This window comes from Syngnathoides biaculeatus, chromosome 23, assembly GCF_019802595.1.
Source record: "Syngnathoides biaculeatus isolate LvHL_M chromosome 23, ASM1980259v1, whole genome shotgun sequence".
NCBI classification, from domain to species: Eukaryota; Metazoa; Chordata; class Actinopteri; order Syngnathiformes; family Syngnathidae; genus Syngnathoides; species Syngnathoides biaculeatus.
Window position 1 is genome coordinate 11,187,128 of NC_084662.1, and position 19,651 is coordinate 11,206,778.

The following is a 19,651-nucleotide window of genomic DNA, read 5'->3' on the forward strand; positions in this document are numbered from 1 at the left end:
TGAGGGCGACATAAAGAGGAATCAGCAGTCTTCAGGACTCATTATCTCGCTGCTGCTGTCACTGCATTAAAAGTAGCGGTCACTAAAACCCTCACCGCAAGCAAACGTACGTCCGCGTTTGTGTTTGGACAAAAACCTTAGTGACAATGAATGTCAAGAGTGGCGCCTGACAAAAAGCAATTGAGATTTCTTGCTTTCAAATCGTGTCCACGTGGTAACTACGTCAAGCGCGTAGCCAAAAGGTGTGACCACAAAGTAATGTCGCTATTTTCCTATTTCGGTCACAGGAAGGTGGATTTTTCAATAGATAGCGATGAGTGAATAAAGCAGTGCAAATAAATACATGATGGAGGCAAAGTGGAGTCTGTCGATATGCTCTCACGTGCTATTTTGTGGTTTATTACTTCCAACACTGTTATATCGTGTTATTTTAAACGCCGACTAACCAGGCCCCATCTCTTAAAGGCACATGCATGTACACAGACAACAATACGTGAAGTATTTTCTCTCCATTTTATGCTTGCAATTAGTTTGTGCTGAAATAAGTTTACAATCTGTTGAAAAGTGGTGAGTTCAACCTGTGCGTGTTTTCTAAAAGTGTGTGCGAAGGATAAAACCCATTTTTTTAAAATGGTATTTCCATATCGTGGATTTTTGTCAGTCTGGAACGTTTTTCCTGCATTAAACGGGGGATGAACGAAATTATGTGGACAAGCTAGCAGGCTATAATGCACCAGTGTATAGCTGACTGCGCTTTTCAAGTACGGTAATTTCCGGCCTGCAGAGCGCACCTGATTATAAGCCTCGCCCAGTACATTTGTAAAGGAAATACCATTTGGTACATAACTAAGCCGCACCTTTGTAAAAGCCGCAAGTGCCCACATTGAAACGAGATATTTACAAAGAAAGACGGTACACCGAAAGAGTTTTCAAAGTTTTAATACCTTATCTTTACTTAACATAGGAACAACACGGTAGCACGAAGAAGCTTGGTTTAAAAAAAAAAAAAAGCCACAGCAGCTACACAGTAGCAACACGATAGCACGGCGGTAACGCTAGCACTGTCAAATGGCCGGTTTAAAAAAAACAAAAACATACCAGTAAAAATCACTGAGACACGGCAGTAACACGGCAGTAACACCACAGCGCTAATAGAGCCGGTTAAAAAACAAAAGCAAAAAAAAAACATACCGGTAAAAGTCACTTCCTTGGCACATATATTCCACCTGTCTCATTCTTCCTTTTTATGCTCGAGTGCCCCCTTGTGGCCGTCAGAAAAAAGAGAAGCACAATTAGCCGCATCACCGCATAAACCGCAGGGATGAAAGCGTGTGAAAAAAGTCGCGGCTTATAGGCCGGAAATTACGGTAAAACTTGAGCATATTGATAAGATATTGTTATCAAATGTCTTTGCAGGTTCTAACTGCAACAATACTAAGACGTGTTTGTTCAGCTTATCTGTTTTCACACCCCAAATACAGTACTGATGTCATGTTTTTACAGCGTGGTGGGACCATATTTTGAAGATGTTGCTTTATCCCGTTAGCTACCACTTTTATCACGAATGCTACATCATCAGGATATAAAATATGAGGGGGGGGGGGGTCTGCAGAGAAAATGCGGAGCAAATCCGTTCAAAATAACTGCCTATATTGGATGATGAATTCTAAAAACTCTCAAATGAACGTGACGGTTCTGTCGGACTGAGGCTTGCGGGACACTCGCTGGCGCACGATGGATGTGCTGAGATTATCCAGTCGAGACGGAGATATCGTACCGTATGTTGAATGAGAGCGATGACATGTTACGGGCGAGTCGTGGTGGATATGTCAACTTGGGGACTGAAAGTCCAGTCCATCTTCATCAATTGAGTGGAACATGTTGTTATAGTCATGAATATAGAGTAGTATGGATTACTGTCACATCCTTTGAAAAGTGCCAATAGAGCCAATGGTATTGAAGGAGCTTTCACTGTGTTATTGTGTGCTACTGGCATTGGTGCAAACTTTAATAATTCACGGACAGTATGAATACATTTGTATAATATATGATAATATGAAGGTTAAACTTGATTTCTACACTCAAGGACCATTCAATAGATTTCCCCCCAGATTTCTGGACTTGTTCTCAAGGCCTTTTTGTCAGCACGTTGCACAGTCATCCAATTACAACAATTTCTGCCTTGAAAAAAAAAATGATACTTTTTATCATGAGTGATGAAAAGCTGTCTTTACGAATTTCAAAATTGATGGTTACGAAACATCAGCTAATTAGCAAGCCCTTTAGATTTTCTATTCCTAATGTAGCAGTTCTTGGAGTATGTTTTTTAAGCGAGAACACACACAAAAAAAAACCAAGAGGTAGAATTAGGTTGGCCTAAAAGTAAAAGTGAACCTCGCTACAGTTTAAAACAATCAAGAAATAAAACACATTTTTCAAATTGGTACCAGAGAACGCCAATGATAGCTGTAAACTCTACATCATGACTCCCTTTTTACTGATACTGTGACACACTGAGATGACATTTCTTGACAACGGGGTGTCCTTGAAGGCAATGCATTGACGCTAATGTGTTCCAATCTTTATCCTTGCATAAATGAATGTGGAGAAATGCTTGCATGCGAGAAAACGCAATGCAAAATGGAAGGACAATCAACAGTAAATGAAGGACACTGTGTTACAAGTCCAATATGATTTAGTTTTAAGCCACAGTCTTTAGTGAGTCTCATATACAGGTTTTACAAACCTCAAGAACCAATTCAATTAACCTTGCGTACATATTTTTGATATGCCTGTTCAGTCTTCAACAAAAAAAAAAAAGACTGCTAGAAATCTACCACAACTACTGTTATCACGTACCAGCGGGACAGGGTGGACCCAAATGCAGGACTGCAAGACGAGGGCATGGTATTGAGCGTGATTTTATTCCAAGTCAGGGTCATACACGGTGTAGCAGTCCAATAAGGGAGAGGTGCAAAAACGCTAGACTAAAAGGCAAGATCCAAACAACGTGAAACAAGGTCCGATGACGATGGAACAAACTAAGAAACTTGACAACACATGAACAAACTAAAAGGGCACAGACTCGCTGCGACAATGATAACCCTACACTATACTTATGCACAATAGTGGAAAATCCAACAGAACGAACTGGCAAATGCCAGTGACAAATTCCAAACCCAAATGCCTGGTCTAATTACCTTCAAATGAATCGCGGCTGTGCATCAGCTGTCAGTGGTGGAACCGCCCAGAGCAGTGGCCCGACCATGCCCATGACAACTGTAGGTTATGCGTTCAGGAAAAAGCTTGATTCAGAGAGAACGACACCCTGCTCTGCACAGTCGACATAGATGGTGCTCCAATGAGCGAAAACAGAGACCTGGCATTGATATTTGTTTAGAATTGGTATTTGTTTTTAGATGCCAATTAAATTATTCAAAGAGTAACTCAAGCACAGCGATTGAGGTTGGAGTCGTGCTGCCCATTCAGCCTAGACTAGGATTGTGTCACGAACTGCCGGTACAGGGGTGGACCCAAATGCAGGACTTTGAGGTAGAGGCATAATGTTCAATGTGGTTTATTCCAGAAAGTGGGTCATACACGGTGTAGCAGTCTGACAAGGCAGAGGCACAGAAACGCTAGGCTAGGGGGGGGATCCAAAAGACATATAGCAAGGTCCGATGACTCAACTAACAAGCTCTACAGGACACGATCAAACTAAAGGGCACAGAATCACTGTGAACAGGGTTAGTCTAACTTACGCATAGAAGCGGAGAGTCCCACAGGCAGTGAATGCAACTCACTAACGCAAGGCAATGAACTAGCAAATGTCAGTGACAAAACTACAACTTAAATACTTAGTCTAATTACAGTCCCTCATGTGAAACAGCTTGGTCGTAGTCCAGCCTTGCTCATGACGGGATTGGATAGAAACATTAGTTGTGACAAGACTCAGGTGAACTGACCTGGAAGATATTGGAGACAATAAATAAAGATCTGACAAGAAATGAAAGGCACAGTTGAAGAAAAAACCACACGGGCGGCATAATCCACTTGTACAGACCACAACACATTGAAATCAAGATCAGTGACAGAAAGGTACCATAATTGGACGTCAAGTACAGCAGCCAAAAGGAGATTAACGGCCCAAGGCAGCTGAATAAGCAGCGGACAAAGGCTTCAGAGCCCGAGGAGGGCATTGTCGTCCTCCAAAACAACATCAGAGACCTTGACGAGAGCACAGAAACTGCAGAATTCCAGAAAGAAGAAAGAGCAAGCAAGATCACATTCTTTCAAAGAGTTTATAAAATAACTTTTCGCCAAAGCAGTCTAACGTACATCTTTTGAACATCAAAGATGTCCTATTTGTAAGAAGACGATTTACAGTTTTCAATTAATTTGTAAAAAAAAAAAAAAATGAACTGATGGAAATGGACTAAAGTGACACAACGGCAAAAGCCAGTGGGGGGGGGGGCAATAATTCTCAGTCAGACTGAAGGAAAAGATTCATCATGCCAATCGAGAACCATTCATCTTGAGCATCTTATTATAAAAGCTCGTGTTGTACAGTCTCCAAATCATTCAAACTCATCACTCTCTCTGCGTATTTGCTTGCCTTTGATTAAGCATCAAATGAGTGGTGCATCTGGTTTGTTTAGCCCTTGCAAAAAAACAAACAAAAAAATACACATCAATTTTACAGCCTAGTGACAAAGGCTCCGAGCTAAAAACAACTGCGTACAATATTTGCAAATAATACATCAAGATACACGCAGGTACCCTTGTATATTAATACTGTATCACAAGATGAAATGATACATCAAAACGTCGATATTTATGCTCATGTATGGATATTTTATGGCATTATTGATGGTTACCTCTGTGTATCACAAGAGAAAATGGTCCACTATATTTATACTCTTGGATTAGACTGTAACGCAAGATGAAATAATGGTGATACTGTATATATTCATGTAGCTATATTGCCCTAATACAAAATATTACATCACGGAATTCCTTGTGTATCAAGATGATTTTGTCACTTACCTTATGGTCATTCTCCGCTGGTGGCGGAAAAAAAACACCAAAACAACCAACCCCAAAAAAAATAAATAAAAAAAAATAACTTGGCTTAACTCACTACAAATATAGGTCGACAGAATTTGAGTTTCAAAACTCAGCCCAAACAAAATGTTAGCCAAAAATCCCGGAAGCATGATTCACACTGATAAACATCGCAGAGGACGCTGTTCTGGGCCACTGATAAACTAAACCAGAAATACTAAAGGAGCGTCAGTAAATGAGCTTTAAAGCCACTTTTAGATGTGTGCTGTATATATAACATGAGTGAGTTGAATGCTAAAATGGTAATCGCTAGCGTGCTAATGCTAGTCGCAATTGCTAACATTTTAGAGCTCTCAAATTCTGTACACCGGATTTACACTATCCACTCAGTATCAACATACGATATTACTGCTCGTGTAGCTACAGAAAATGCTACATCATGAATAACTACTGTAGTTACTTGTGTATCAATACTGTATCGCAAAGGTCGTTGATTGATACAGAGTCACGTGACAAAATGATTAATATTAATATATTGTAGGGATTTGCGAGGAAGATATGACCAATGATTAGAAAAAAATAGCTAATGGATTTATTACAAAGGAATGTGCAGTACAGACGACCGGGTCTTATCTAGGTATCTGCCGCACACGAGATGTGTGTCTTCTGCCAGGATAGCCAAAGGAGAAGACAAAAGCTGCCGAGTAACACAAAGTTTTTGTATGTATGGGTCCATGGTAGAGTCAGATCCTGGGCCGGGATGGTAACTTTCCCCTCCTTATCTGGTGTCGTTCGTCTCCACGGCTAGGCCTGGGAGAGGAGTATGGCGCCAGCCGGTTTTCTGCGTACAAAGATCAAGGACAACCACCGGCTCCACAACACATCCTTGTCTGATTAGCAAATGGGCAACACTTTATCCGTTGATTAAATGTATAAAGTCATATTTAAGCAAATAATGAAAGTGCAATAAAAGTAAAATAGTCAATATACTACTACTACTACTTAATATTATACTACAAATAAACTTACTTAATATTACTAGCAAGAAATAGGTAGTTGTAGGTATGTATTGAAACAGGGCAGTTTCACAGTTACACTTTTGAATGCGTCTTCTGAAAGTTCTCCTCAAATTGATTGATTCATCTTCGGTGGCCTCTCCACTTTAATCCCACGCAACGAGCGGCATGCTGGTCGCTCCGTTCCGGCGCTACCGCGCTGGATGATAATGCGTCCCCAGCTACATGAATGGAAATCCGGCCACTCCAAGAGACTATGTGCAGCTGTGGAGGGAGGGGGAGTCGGGGGGGGGGGGGGGGGGTCAATGGCACTCTGTTCCACAACAAAACTCCAAACAGACACAGATAAGAACACATCAAATTTGATCAACGATGAATTATGCATTAGGCCACTTAAAGTGTTCAGGCTTTCATCTCTTCGTCTGTCTCTGTAATCACACACTGCTGCGTCCACCCCCCCCCCTGCATATTCAGATAAATTATGTGCGCACTTGAGTGGGAATAAGTCCCATTCTTAGGCAAAGTGATCTAGACAAGTCACTTTTCTTCATCCATTTCCTATCACAGCTCACGTAGGAAGTTGGAGCCTTTCCCCGTTCATTTGAAGTATAGACCGTAAGACCTGTATAAACATTGATGAAAATTTAGTCTTGAGTAATGCATGCATTTCTGTAAACAGATTAAATCTCAAACCTCACCCACTAGTTTCCGCGAACCTCAGAGACACATTGCCGTATTTTCATGACTGGCGTGAATCCAGTACAGTGCTACTGTACGTCAGACCGTTGTTGGTGATTTTGTAGACAAAAAGTTGGTGCACTACTGTCGGAGCATTTACAGTAGGCTACAGTTTGCGCCAATCCAAGCAGCTCCTCTCATTCTTAAATATGTTAGCGTACTTCAGAATCTTACCTAACTGTACCCCAAATAAATTCAGCTACATTGTGTTTAATCAGGGGTCGAGCTTGTCCAGTATTTAGACGTGGTCTGAGCAGGCATACGTCTTCTGTTTTTAGGGAAACTAACATACCCGTTTTTGAGGACGTCACATACTGCACAGTGTCTCTTCGACAAGAACGCCGTTGTTTTCATGCAAATGTTCAGTCGACATTGAAAACAATACAGTTGTCAGTGCATGTGACAGCTTCAAAACAACAATTTAGTTTTCAAAGATGAGCACGTTGCAACTGACTTTCTTTGAAAAAAATAAATATTCAAGCCTTATTGTTTTTGTAAATTGAAAATCAGTGAAGCCAAAACACTGTTTGCAAAAAACTATCAAAGACAATTTTCGGTGGGCATCATGCTCATGTTTTTGTAAACACTGAAGACAACTCACAATAATCGGTGTGTCAGGTTGATGTTTTCGTGGTGTTAAAGCAGGCAAGAAGGTGGACCCAAGTGCAGGGAAGCAGCGAGGCAAAACAGCAGTGCAGGAATCTTAAAAATTGGATTGATTAAAAAAATATGAAGGCAAATCAGACGTGTCGTTTCATCTAAAAAATAATTCAGCACATTCAAAAACCAAGCTGCATAATAATAATTGGAAACGAGACATGATGAGGGAACAGTGACTGACAATAACAATGATCTAAACTAGATTGACGGAAAATGAGGAAATAAATACAAGCAAACTGACGCGACAACGAGAAACACCTGGACAAGACACGAGTGGCTGGAGGGAGACGATTGGTAAACTCAAGAAACGGGGTCAACAAGAACAGGTCTAAACGAAAAGCGACTGAGCAGTACAAGAGAAGATGGCAACATTGGCAAAGGACAGGGGAAAAGCATGACAAAACAAAAACTAAATCCCATCAAAACCACGTCAACAAAAAGACCGATCATGACAGAGTGGATCTAATGCACGGATTTGGGATAACAAATCTGACAATCTCGAATTAGCACTTTGCTTACGTAGAGCCTTATGCTAGTTTGTATCATTGCTTAGGCTTGATGGAGATTTTATTCTCCACTGAGTTCCCTTTACACCGTGTCAGATCAATGACCCTCCTGTCATCGCTACTTGGTTTTTTTGGAAAACGAGCTGCCAAAAGGATTATGTCGTGGCAGCTTGACGGGAGGCACGAGATCGATATGTGACTAATGCGATCGGTCTTACCCTTTTGAACCGTGCTGCACGATGCAGCAGATTTATTTTTTTTCTCTCGTCTTTGTCACCGACTCTTGTATCTCGTGCCGAGACTCCCTGGAATCTGATGCGTCTGACATCCTGTCTCTTCACCCAGACCAAACGTTGGATTCTGCAGTGCATCAGGCTTCCTGTCAATAACCATTCAGAGTGCACCGTCATCCACCTGCAAGTCGAGCTCATTAAAACAGACTGCAGTGTCTGTAGAGATGGCGTTCCTCTTTTGTCCTTGCTAATATTTCCAAAATAGAATTCCCCATTTTTTTTCTGCTATCCCCACTGAAGTTAATGAAACCGTCAAAGCACCTTAGGAAATCGCCGGCGTGCAAGCAAAAACATCTGGCAAGGAGATGGCCCATGTAATATCCACACGCACACACGCACGCAGGCAGGCACACGTGCCTGTTCAAGAGTCACAGACATAAAAATATACAGAAAAAGATTAGCATGTAAACGATCCTAGATTCAAAATCTTAAATTTTCAAAATGGTCCTCAAACTGTCACTTTGCTCGTCCCACATCAGAGACCGTACGCAAATCAAATGTCGCAAGGACACCTGGAAGTGACTGCAAAATGGCTGCTTGACACCAAGCTGAAAAACTCAAGTTATTATGGGGAGTCATCAAAACTACGCTTGCTTTTGCTTTGCACACATGCAAAGCCCCGAACTCAAATTTTCCCCAATTTAATGTCTTATGTCTAACAGGGTTTAAATCCAATCAAATTTGGTTTGAAAATGCCCAAAATCATCTTAAATGCCCACATTAAAGCAAAACAATAAACCTTCTGTGTCTTTTCAGGCCCAGCTTTTTTTTGCGGGTGTCCTTATTACATGCTTACTGAAATGAAACTGACTGCAGGGGATGAATTTTCCAGAAAGAGGGAAAATTGGCACACTGAAACAAAATGACAGACTTCTTATGTCTTGTCAAACATGGCTTCTTGAGACTTTTTGGGAGGTCTACTCGTGACAGACATGTTTACCAAATTACATGTGACTCAGGGAAGCTGGTTACAGGGGGCATTTTGAGAAAAGAAAGAAAAAAAAATTGGGGAAAATGACCGTAAATTGATGTTTCGAACAGGAAATTGCAGACTTCTTATGTCTTTTTGGACATTGCTCCTTCAGACTTTTGTGTGGACCCACTCATAATACACATGCTGTACCTTGTAAATGTTATGTTGCTAAGTGACAGTAGCTGTAGGGGTCTGGCTGCATTTTAAGAGCAAAAAAAAAAAAAAAACCCTAAATGCAGCTTTGAAACAAAATGGCAGACCTCCCGTGTGGCTTCTCAAGACTTTTTTTTTTCGGTCCGTCTATTCATGAAATCCGTAACTAGTCAGTTTCGTGTTGTTAAATGAATATGGCTCAAGTGTCAGAATTTTCAAAGCATTGTGGGTGGGTGGGTGTGTGCCTCTCCTGCACCACATCTAAAATTTATCCTCACATTTCCATCAAGGATGCAACAGTGGATGTGAGAACAACCTAAGCCCGATAGAAAAGACTTGTGTGCTCTTTAATGAAGTCTTTAATCAGCCCGCGACGTGACCATCTATTTATTAAGCAGCACTGCAGGTGCCTCCCAAGTTCTTCGGCATGTGAACATCTCAGCAGTGCTGAGGGCAGCAAATTGAACCAGCTTGAAAACACACACACACTCATGCAGTAAATACGTACATCTTTTTTCTGCTTGGCTATGCTCTCGGGAGACACTCATCATCATTTCTACACTCAGCACCCCCCCCCCCCACACCCCCACACACGACGGCCTAAATCAGTTAACACGCTCATAAAAACACGCAATCTACAGTAAAGCCTCGGTTTTCGAACGTCACTGTTTTAGAACGAAAATTTTGAGATGTATTTTTTGTTGCTTCTGTTTTCGAACGAAAATCGGTACTCAAACGCCGCCAACGAAACCCGGAAATAACATATTGCGCGCGGCCAGACCAGCTGACCCACGACTCGCTTTGTTATGAATTCCCACGCCCCCGAAAAAAAAAACTGAAATAAGAAAACGCGCGCAGCGGATGCAGTTGACCCACCCACAACGCGTTTTGTTATTGTCTATTTGAACGCCCCCCCCCCCCCCATAAAAACCTGGAAATAACATAATGCGTGCGGCGCAAGCGGCTGACCCACCCACGACGCGTTTTGTTATAGTCTATTCGAATGCCCCCCCCTAAACCCCCCCCCCCCACCCCGAAAAAACACGCGCAATTCAGTGCACTTTTGTTATTGTATAACGCAGCCTCTGTACACAAACGTGTCCCGGTAGTGACTGTTGTTTTTCCTTCTTATGGAGGACTGTCGTATTAACCCCCAATCGTGGCTCCAAAGAAGGCAAGTTGCTTGTTTAAAGTTATTCTGCACTTTTGTTCATAAAAAAAGTTTACAAGGCCGGGGGCCGAGTCGCTACAGATACGGCAGTACACTCCCAGCCTAGCCTACTGTACTCCTAAGGCATACATTTCAAGCAAAAAATAAATATATTTCTTAAATTATTTTATTATAAAAGTATTTAACCTATACATGTATATCTACTATGCAGTTTATTAACAGGAAAAGCTAAGAAAAAGCTTTAAAAAGCCCATTTTTTTTTTTTAAGGCTTGGAACGCATTATTTCTTTTTCCATTCATTGTAATGGGAAACATCGATTCGGTTTTCGAACAAATCACTTCTCGAACCGTTTTCTGGCACGGATTGTGGTCGAGAACCGAGGCATCACTATAAATGAATTTAAAAAAAAAAAGTAAACACTAAAGTAAAATAAATAAAAACAACAATTGCTTTGAAATACTGAACAGTAATGTGTGCCACTCATCTTCACGCTTCATCTTCTTTCTTACAGGAGCTGCAGTCCAAATTGGTGGTCATTTTGTCACTTTGTGTCATACAGCTCAAGAACAAAGACAGTTTTACCGCATATCCTCTACCTTTTGTGATGAAGGTAAGAATTTCCTAGTTGCTTTTATGCTTACTAAGATTGCTTACTTAATTTTTGTTCTATCTGCTTTTCCCCCTTTTGTCTGTGCCTGGCTCCACTCTCAGAAAACGCAACAGTTGTATCTTTTATTCTGTGCATATGTGAAGAATTAAACTCTCTGTGACTGATTATCATCATGATTATTTGGCTTCAAGGGGACTTTTGATTCTCAATTGTCGTTTAATAATAGAATTGTGACTTATTTTTCCCCCTCCCTCTCGCACCAAAGGTACTTCCTGTCCCACTGATTCCAGAATACATCCTGTCATACTTCCTGTTCAAGATGGCAGCCCACTTTGGGAGGTAAAGTGCGGGTCAGTGTATTCCATGTTTGCGGACGGCTTAGGAGGTCTGCACGATGCGCTGTACGGTGTACTGTATATGATTGTACACAATGCTGTACAGTCGCAGCAAGGGCCCCTGGGAATTATCTAAGGTAACCATAAGTCCAAATAATTTTTGTTCTCGTTCTAAAAATATTGATAGCACATGCTTTCCGGTTGACGAAAAAGTAATAAAAACGTGACTGTTGTGTGTTTTGGACGCCACATTGGTGTACCCTTCACAGCAAGATAATAGTTTAACTCAAAGAAGGTTATATCGTACCGTGGACATTTTTGCATTGCAATATTCTTTATGTTCATGTTTAATTCTGACTTTAGGTTCAGAAAGTTATTATTTTTTCCTTTCAAAAATTCTGTCTCTCTTGAGAGCTTTTTGTCCTTGTAAAATTCCAACTTTATTAGTCTGTCCTCAACACTCAAAAACGTGCAAACTCGGCACAGGCGGAGCCGGGATTTGAACCCCGGTCCCCAGAACTGCGAGGCCGACGCTCTACAGCGGCATCACCGTACCACCCTATCCTTGAACCAGAACATTATTCTTGTTTTTCCTTTTTTTCCTCCCCATTGTTTTGCAATATCTTTAATCAGTTCCTTGGTTATCTCCTGTAGTTCGGAGTGCTTGCGGCACATTTTTAAAAAATATAATCTAGATGTGACTGACTTCATGTTAATAGGAAAATAGACGCAAAAATGATGTTTGTGTTGCACGCCAGGAGAGAAAATGATGACGCAATAACAGCCACGATGGTTTCTTTTCATGTGTTGCGAGGTGATTAGAATTCCGCTTCATCGGCCCAGTGGAAAAGTAAGCGTGTAAATCCAATCCGCCGCCTTATGACGGCGCGAGAGACGGCAACAATTTTTGTAGCATGATATGCAATATTCATCACGCATCAATAATTCATTTGTTTTCTCACAAGTCGGCGTAAAGTGATTGTGGCCCTATTTCGTTTGGCCCTGTATCCAGTGGCGAGATGCGGATCGCTGTTTGGATATCTTTCCGTGTTCTACACTTGGGTTTATGCTGCCTTATGGCCAAGTGTCGTTTCTCTCCGACGAGTCACCTGCAGGATTTTATGTGAGAAAAATCTCATGGGACAAGATTTTTTTTTTTTCTTCCCAGTACAAAGATAATGGGGCGGCATGGTGGAGCAGCCGGAACAACGCGATGGCCTTACAGTTCTGGGGACCCGGGTTCAATCCCGGACCCGCCTGTGTGGAGTTTACCTGTTCTCCCCGTGCCTGCGTGGCTTTTCTCCGGGCACTCCGGTTTTCTCCCACATCCCAACATTAATTGGACACTCCAAATTGCACCTAGGTGTGATTCTGGGAGCGGCTCTTTGTCTCGATGTGGCCTGCGATTGGCCGGCAACCAGTTCATGGTGTACCCCGCCTCCTGCCCATTGACAGCACGGATAGGCTCCAGCACTCCCTGCGACCCTCGTGAGGATAAGCGGCAAAAGAAAATGGATAGGTGGATGTAGCATACCATTTAGCCTGTTAGCTTAATGCTAACACTAACACATGGGAGGGAATGCAGAGAACCTTTTAAAGCATTTATGTGAACAAATGGTGCAGAAACACATTTAGACATTCAATGTAATCGCACGGCGGTACAGCTGGAAAGCGTTGGCCTCACAGTTCTGAAGACTCGGGTTCAATCCAGGACCTGCCTATGTGGAGTTTGCATGTTCTCCCCGTGTCTGCGTGGGTTTTCTCCGGGCAGTCCGGTTTCCTCCCACATCCGCAAAACATGCAACATTAATTGGACACTCTAAATTGCCCCTAGATGTGATTGTGAGTGCGGCTATTTGTCTCGATGTGCCCCGCGATTGTCTGGCAACCAGTTCAGGGTGTACCCCACCACCTGCCTGTTGACAGCTGGGATAGGCTCCAGCACTCCCTGCGACCCTCGTGAGGATAAGCAGCTAATAAAATGGATAGATGGACAATGATAATGCACAGATTTTTGCGGTTCCACTATATACAAGTACTGAAATAATGACGGTCCCGTCTCAATTTAACTCCCAAATGTCCTCACTCAGTGGGAACTCTGCCACTCCCAACAAATTCCAATTTTAATTTTTACGTTTCATTGTGTCCAGTCAAATGAAGTTGCCGACACCGGAACGATAGGAAGCATTTCGAAATTAGTCAGTGACAGAAATTGTATTTGAAAGTCAGAAATGAAAATTCAAAGTTAAATGGCAGAGAAAGACCTCCACACAAGTGGCTGTCCCAAACTGCCAATTAGCCACATCTGCTAGTCGCCTCCCCCAGGTCCAAACAATGATTACCTCTGGCCTTTTGGAGCGCGCCTCGTGTTTTCATTTGGCACCCATCCGAATCTGGCAGAATCCTGACAGTACAATTTGCGGCGTGCGCTCTCCTCACCCGGAAATGTACAGCGACGCGTGAGGCCCTTTTGGTGAACTTTTCTCGAAAGATAATTGCAGTTATACACCGAGCAGTGCGCCGGGGGTGTCTGCGCGGCGCGATTGCGCCGGCTCGAGCGGCGACGTTAAAAGTAAATAGGCCTTTTCTCCTTTTAAGGAGGTGTTGCTCATCTTTGCCGGGTTAATAGCGTGGAATAAAATTAGCATAAATGGACAGTTCAGGGTAATATACAAGGATAATGATATCAAACATGAAAATCTATGTACACATGAGGGAGAATAGAGTTTCCATGAATAATAAACACTTTCAGCGCAGATGTGGATGGCTACATGCAAATGAATAAATAAGACACGATATATACAGAAGACAATCTGGTCAGCAGCATCAAGTGGAATTAAATGATAGGAGCAGAAGCTGAGATGAAAGCAAGCAATTTTGATCAAAACTACAACAGGTTTCAACCCTTTTCACGCTGACAAATATCCGTGACCGACAACAGCAAGAGCCAGACGGAATTACAGTACCCGTACAGATCGGACCGCTTTCGGCGTCAGCCGAGGAGAATGCAGTGGAAAAGAAAGGGAGACCGACACGAGGGACCATTTTCATCACCAAGATGCGGTTATTAAAGCAGTTCAAAATGTTGATTAATGTTCGTTTTGATTACAGAAAAACATTTTAAGTCACCTCAAAAAATACTTAGCGCTTTGAGTACTGTACCAACATAATAACAATAAAATGAAATAAGTAGTAGGTGCATTCCTAAAAAGTAAATTAATTATTTCAGTATATTCTCAGCCACTATAACATTATGAATAATTCCATTCACACTGTGCTTTAAAATAGGAAACATACTCACCTTCAAGTTAAATTTCAATAAAACTTTTTGATTACAGAAAAACTTTTTAAGTCACCTCAAAAAATATTTAGCACTTTAAGTACTTTACCAGCATAATAACAACAACAAAATGAAATTAGTAGGCACAAGTGTTAGGTGAAAAAAAGAGATTTTATTCCTAAAAAGTATATTTATTATTTCAGTATCTTCTCAGCCACTGTAACATTATGAATAATTTCATTAACAATGTGCTTTGAAAACAAGAAACATATTCACCTTCAAGTTAAATTTCAATAAAACTTTACAAACAATGAATAAATGCAAATGTATTTTACGTAAAACACATACAGAATAACTGTAGCTATATAAAAAAGGTACCACACTTGAAAAATAAAAATATTATTAGATATTATATATATTATTATTAAAACACAAAGTAAAAAAATGGCTCCAAACTTATTTTGAATGTTGAATTACTGTTAATGTTGGAAATATTTGTTTTTATCTTTGTGTGCTAATTTTGCGAAAATTGTACATTTGTCGCAAAATGTATCACAATTAATTGATCGATCCGAGTTTTTATGCAAAGTATCACTAAACAGCGCTCCGAGCAAGCAGCGTTCCCCGGCCCACCTAAGTGGCCGAGCACAGCTTAATTAGCACGGCGCTTCGACTCTGCGCTGTCTCGCCAAAACAGCCGTGACAGAATCAATCGGACGAGTTGGGAGGAATCAGCGGGGGAGCGGCGGTGGTCGATAAAGCTGATAGAAGGTTTCAACGGTGTAAGAATGGATGGACCGCCGTGCAGGTCAATCGATGACGACGCTAATGGTTAATGCCTGATTACAGTATAGACATCTGGATAGGTTCTTCACAAATTTGAAATAGATTTTCGAGACGTGGCCTGTGGGATTTGACTAAAGATGCGTGATACTCCCATCGTAGCGTTTAAAAAAAAAAAAAAAAAATCCACTTTCGAAAAGACTAGACATGGTTCGTCTTTGCCCCCGACTACTTTGAGTTTCCGCGAACTCCGGTTAGCAAAATGGAAATACAATATCGCAAGTCGCTCGAGCTCGCCGACGCTAAAATTAAACAGCGACGCGCTCTCCATGGCCCGTGATAAAACAAAAGCAAGTTACGAGTTGAAAATAAAAGCTTGACACCGCCGCTCAAGGGCACCGACGCCCGGCGTAAAAACGGACAGCGGGACGAGATTAGTCCATTAGATTTTAACGGCAAATTTCCGACCGCCTGTTTCAAATGTCAACCCCACCGGAATTATTATTGTTATATTTTAAAAACTGGAGCTCGGTCGTAATTTGAGGACGCCAATGCGGCAGCGCCGGTGCGAATGTAAGGACCCGCCAGTGAAAGGAAGGGACGATCATTCTGGATCCTCGCCGTGGGGTGCTGTGTGCACACTTCTCACTGTATGTTTGAGGGTAATATATGAAACACTGAGTGATTAAGAGGCTTTCTTGGAGAGTGCGTTGCTAGGAAACAGCTACTGTAAGGTCCGGCCATTGATAGTGCACACACTTCAGTGTACCGAGTGCAGCAATATAAAAAAAAAAAAAAAAAAACATTCAGTAAATTCTTTTTTCCCCAGTTATTTGTACAGACCAGAACTATTTTGTCATAATGGGAGACTTTTAACATTCGTTTTGACAATAACGTGGAAAATTCATCCAAAGAACTCTTTGCCATACTCGACACATTTGACCTCTCTCAACACATTAAGCATCCAACTCACACTAGAGGTCGGATTTTAGACTTTGTAATCTGTAATGATGTTGAAATTCTATCAATTGACATTAAGGATATGGATATTGATGACCATTTTTATGTATTTTTTGAACTACCGTATTTCCCGTTGTGATGGTTTGAGCGCTTCCGGTGTTGAAAAGTCTTCTTGTGTGTAATGCGCATGGCCGTATATTACATAAACTTCTGAAACATCCGCATCTATGCTCCGACGTGTGCCATTCGACAACTTGGTCGCCAAGTGTTCATGTTCGCTACGGACGTCTCAGAAAGACGAACACAGTGAACGTACAGATATGTGTATACTATGTTATATATGTTTTAAGGTTAGGATATAAACATATGTTAGCTCGCTCTATATAGAAGAAGGGGAACGATGAGAGCGGGGGATTTCTACGTACCCAGATTTCCCCTGTTAGTAACGCATGCACATTAATCACAAGGGGACTTTTCAGCACGGGGGAGCGCTCAGACCGTCACACCGGCCTACAAAGCGTGCCTGGTTATAAGCCTCGGTACATAGAAAGAGTTTAACGCTAGTGTGGCGCTAGCGTTAAAACTTTTTCTGTGTTCCAAGGCTTTTAACCAGGTGCGCTAACACGAGCGCCACGCTATCGCTAGCGCCGCATCACTGCATAAACCGCAGGGTTGACCGTGTGTGAGAAAAGTCACGGCTAGTAGGCCGGAAATGACAGTACATGTTCTTCCAATAGTTCAGACAACCTTAATGTCTATTTAGAAAAGCAAATAAATGAGAGTACTTCAGTCCCACTTTATTTATGTAGACTAGCAGCTGTCACTCCTGTTATAACAGGCGACCTAAAACACCGTGGAGGAGCACAATGATGGTCAAAAGCGCTAAGTCAAAGTGTAGGAAAGCTTAACGGAAAAGAATGAAATACAAACCCGGTAGGGTTCTGTGAACGACTGACTCGGGTCGAATAATGGAGTCCAAAGCAAACATGGTGAAGCAGCATTTAGCTAGTATGTGGAAAAAAAATGGAATAAATTGCCAACAGAGGTGACGTCAGCTCCAAGTGTGAGGGTTTTCCCATCCATATAAAAATTTTTTCCTCATGCGTTTTAGGATACTTCCACCTGTCAGTTATATTCCTCGCACTAAAATTTGCTTTAATTGTACTTTTTTTTTTTAAATTTTTTTTATTTGAATGCTTTTAGTCATGTAAAGACCATGAATTGCGCTATGCAAATAAATTTGCTTCGCTTTGCTATTACCCAGAGGATTGGTGCCATCTTGTGGCATATAAGACCATTACCTAAAAAGCACAAAAACACTTATAATTAATAATTATATATATTCTTTTTTTTAAGCAGAGAGATTATGGTTTCTATAGAAAACCATGAATCACCGTATTTGTGAATGGCGAGTGGGTGTTTTTTAAACATAACTACATGGGCTAACATGTTCAAAGTGCCTTTCAGGGCAATTTATTAAAAAATGAAGATAAACACGACAACTGCACAGACGAACATGAGTAGGTTACAAATGACACAAAGAATTACAGTAGTTTGCTATGCTGTGAATGATAACATGGTCACTTGGTCATAAGAACGCATGCTCAGCAACGACAGTTTTTCATCTGAATGATATGTATTTACGTATGGACACAATTAAAGTAATTATACAACATGCAATGAAAATAAACAATCATTATGAACGCTCATTTAGATTTTAGGGGGAAAAAAACATTAGTTGATAAAGATATGACCAAAGTAATCCCGCCGTGAAGCTGGGATATTGCTCCAGCTCATGGGGGAAAAAAAAAAAAATTAAATGATTTTTTTTTTTGTTTTGTTTTTTTGTGGTTGGGACTGATTGATGGAATTTCATTTCAATGTGGAAAATTGATTTGATATACTCAACTGATTTTTATAGAGCACTTTAAAAAACAACTGCAGCTCTAACAATGTACTGTATAGAAATATCCAGCGTAAATAGCAACAATATAAGTTAATGAATAAAATAACTTTAAAAATAAAAATTCGGGGACATTGAAGCACTCTTTCAGGGCCTCATCTTTATCTATACGATGTAGAATTTTTGAGCAGATTTAAGTCCAGTTAATGTTGTACTGGGGGAAAAAAAAACCCATCTGACGTAAAGTAGAAAATGAAAATAGTTCAATAAAAACACGAGAAAATGTAAAATACCTGTAAATGATTCTAAATACTCTCTCTCTTTCTCTCTCACTCTCGCTCTCTCATTCTCTCGCTCCCACCCATCACATCTTCCTCCTCCTCCGTCCTCCTCTGTCCTCTTCCTCCCAGCCCCCTAGCAGCTCCGTCTCTCCAGCCTCCGCCGACGCCGACTCTCCCATACTGATGAGCCCGGGGAGCCGCTCGCCTCCTCCTGACGTCGCCTCCTTTTCCTCGCGCCGGCTTGCGCAGCAACAGTGACCAAGAGAGCCGCGGAAGCGCAGCCTCACCCCCCCCCCCCAACCCCGCCTCTCCCGGCAGCCTCGCACGCTCCCTGGCTCCTTGGCGCCCGAACGCGGACCTTTGGAAGAGATCCATCCGAGGGTGGGTGATGCGCGCGCCGCTGCCGCCGCCACCTCCGCCTGGCCGCTCTTACGTCGCCATCGGTACCTCTGCGTGGATTCGGCAAGTGTGAACACATCTGGACCTCAAAGGGGAGCCATGCCCAACACTGTCACATCACTACACGCCTGCAGTCCTCCTCCTCGGCACAATCCCTCGGGCTCCCTCGCTACCTTCCCGGACCCGATGCGAGCTTGCTAAAGAAAAGAATAAGGAAAGAAAAGGCCCACAACGGACACTTACAGAACCTTTTTTCTTTTTTTTTTTTCTCCCAGTTGAGCGGAATTGGAAGCCTTGCTCGACGTGCATATTGATCGCTTTTCCTTTGGATCATGCAGAGATTATTGCTACGGTGAAGGAGAGAGCAAATAAAGGATGGATCCGGTTACGTGCGTTGTGGGGCTACTGGTGCTGCTCGTGGAGGGCATCCGTTGCCAGGGAGTGTATGGTGAGTGACTGACACGCACGTCCGTGACCTTGCAAAAAAATAACATATCATGTAAGTCACATATTACTCTTAATGCA

The 19,651-nt window shown here is 41.9% G+C and overlaps 1 protein-coding gene and 1 long non-coding RNA gene across 7 annotated transcripts in view; one reads left to right on the forward strand and one right to left on the reverse strand.

Moving 5' to 3' along the window:
- Positions 1-5,621: 5,621 nt before the first annotated feature.
- On the reverse strand, positions 5,622-7,653 carry LOC133496761 (uncharacterized). Its single transcript, XR_009793851.1, has 3 exons — positions 7,420-7,653; positions 6,094-6,344; positions 5,622-5,905 (listed from the first exon to the last, which is right to left on the reverse strand). It is a non-coding gene; the product is annotated as an uncharacterized LOC133496761 (long non-coding RNA).
- A 3,818-nt stretch (positions 7,654-11,471) lies between these two features.
- LOC133496745 (MAM domain-containing glycosylphosphatidylinositol anchor protein 2-like) overlaps positions 11,472-19,651 on the forward strand; it is a 175,004-nt gene continuing 166,824 nt past the window's right edge. For 4 of the 6 annotated variants that reach the window (XM_061812670.1, XM_061812673.1, XM_061812667.1 and 1 more), the window contains exons 1-2: positions 11,472-11,657; positions 18,857-19,574. In XM_061812670.1, coding sequence (XP_061668654.1) covers positions 19,502-19,574 — 73 coding nt within the window. In that variant the 5' untranslated portion in view covers positions 11,472-11,657; positions 18,857-19,501. The remainder of the gene's footprint in view (positions 11,658-18,856; positions 19,575-19,651) is intronic. The other 2 variants (XM_061812668.1, XM_061812669.1) reach the window with 2 other exon arrangements.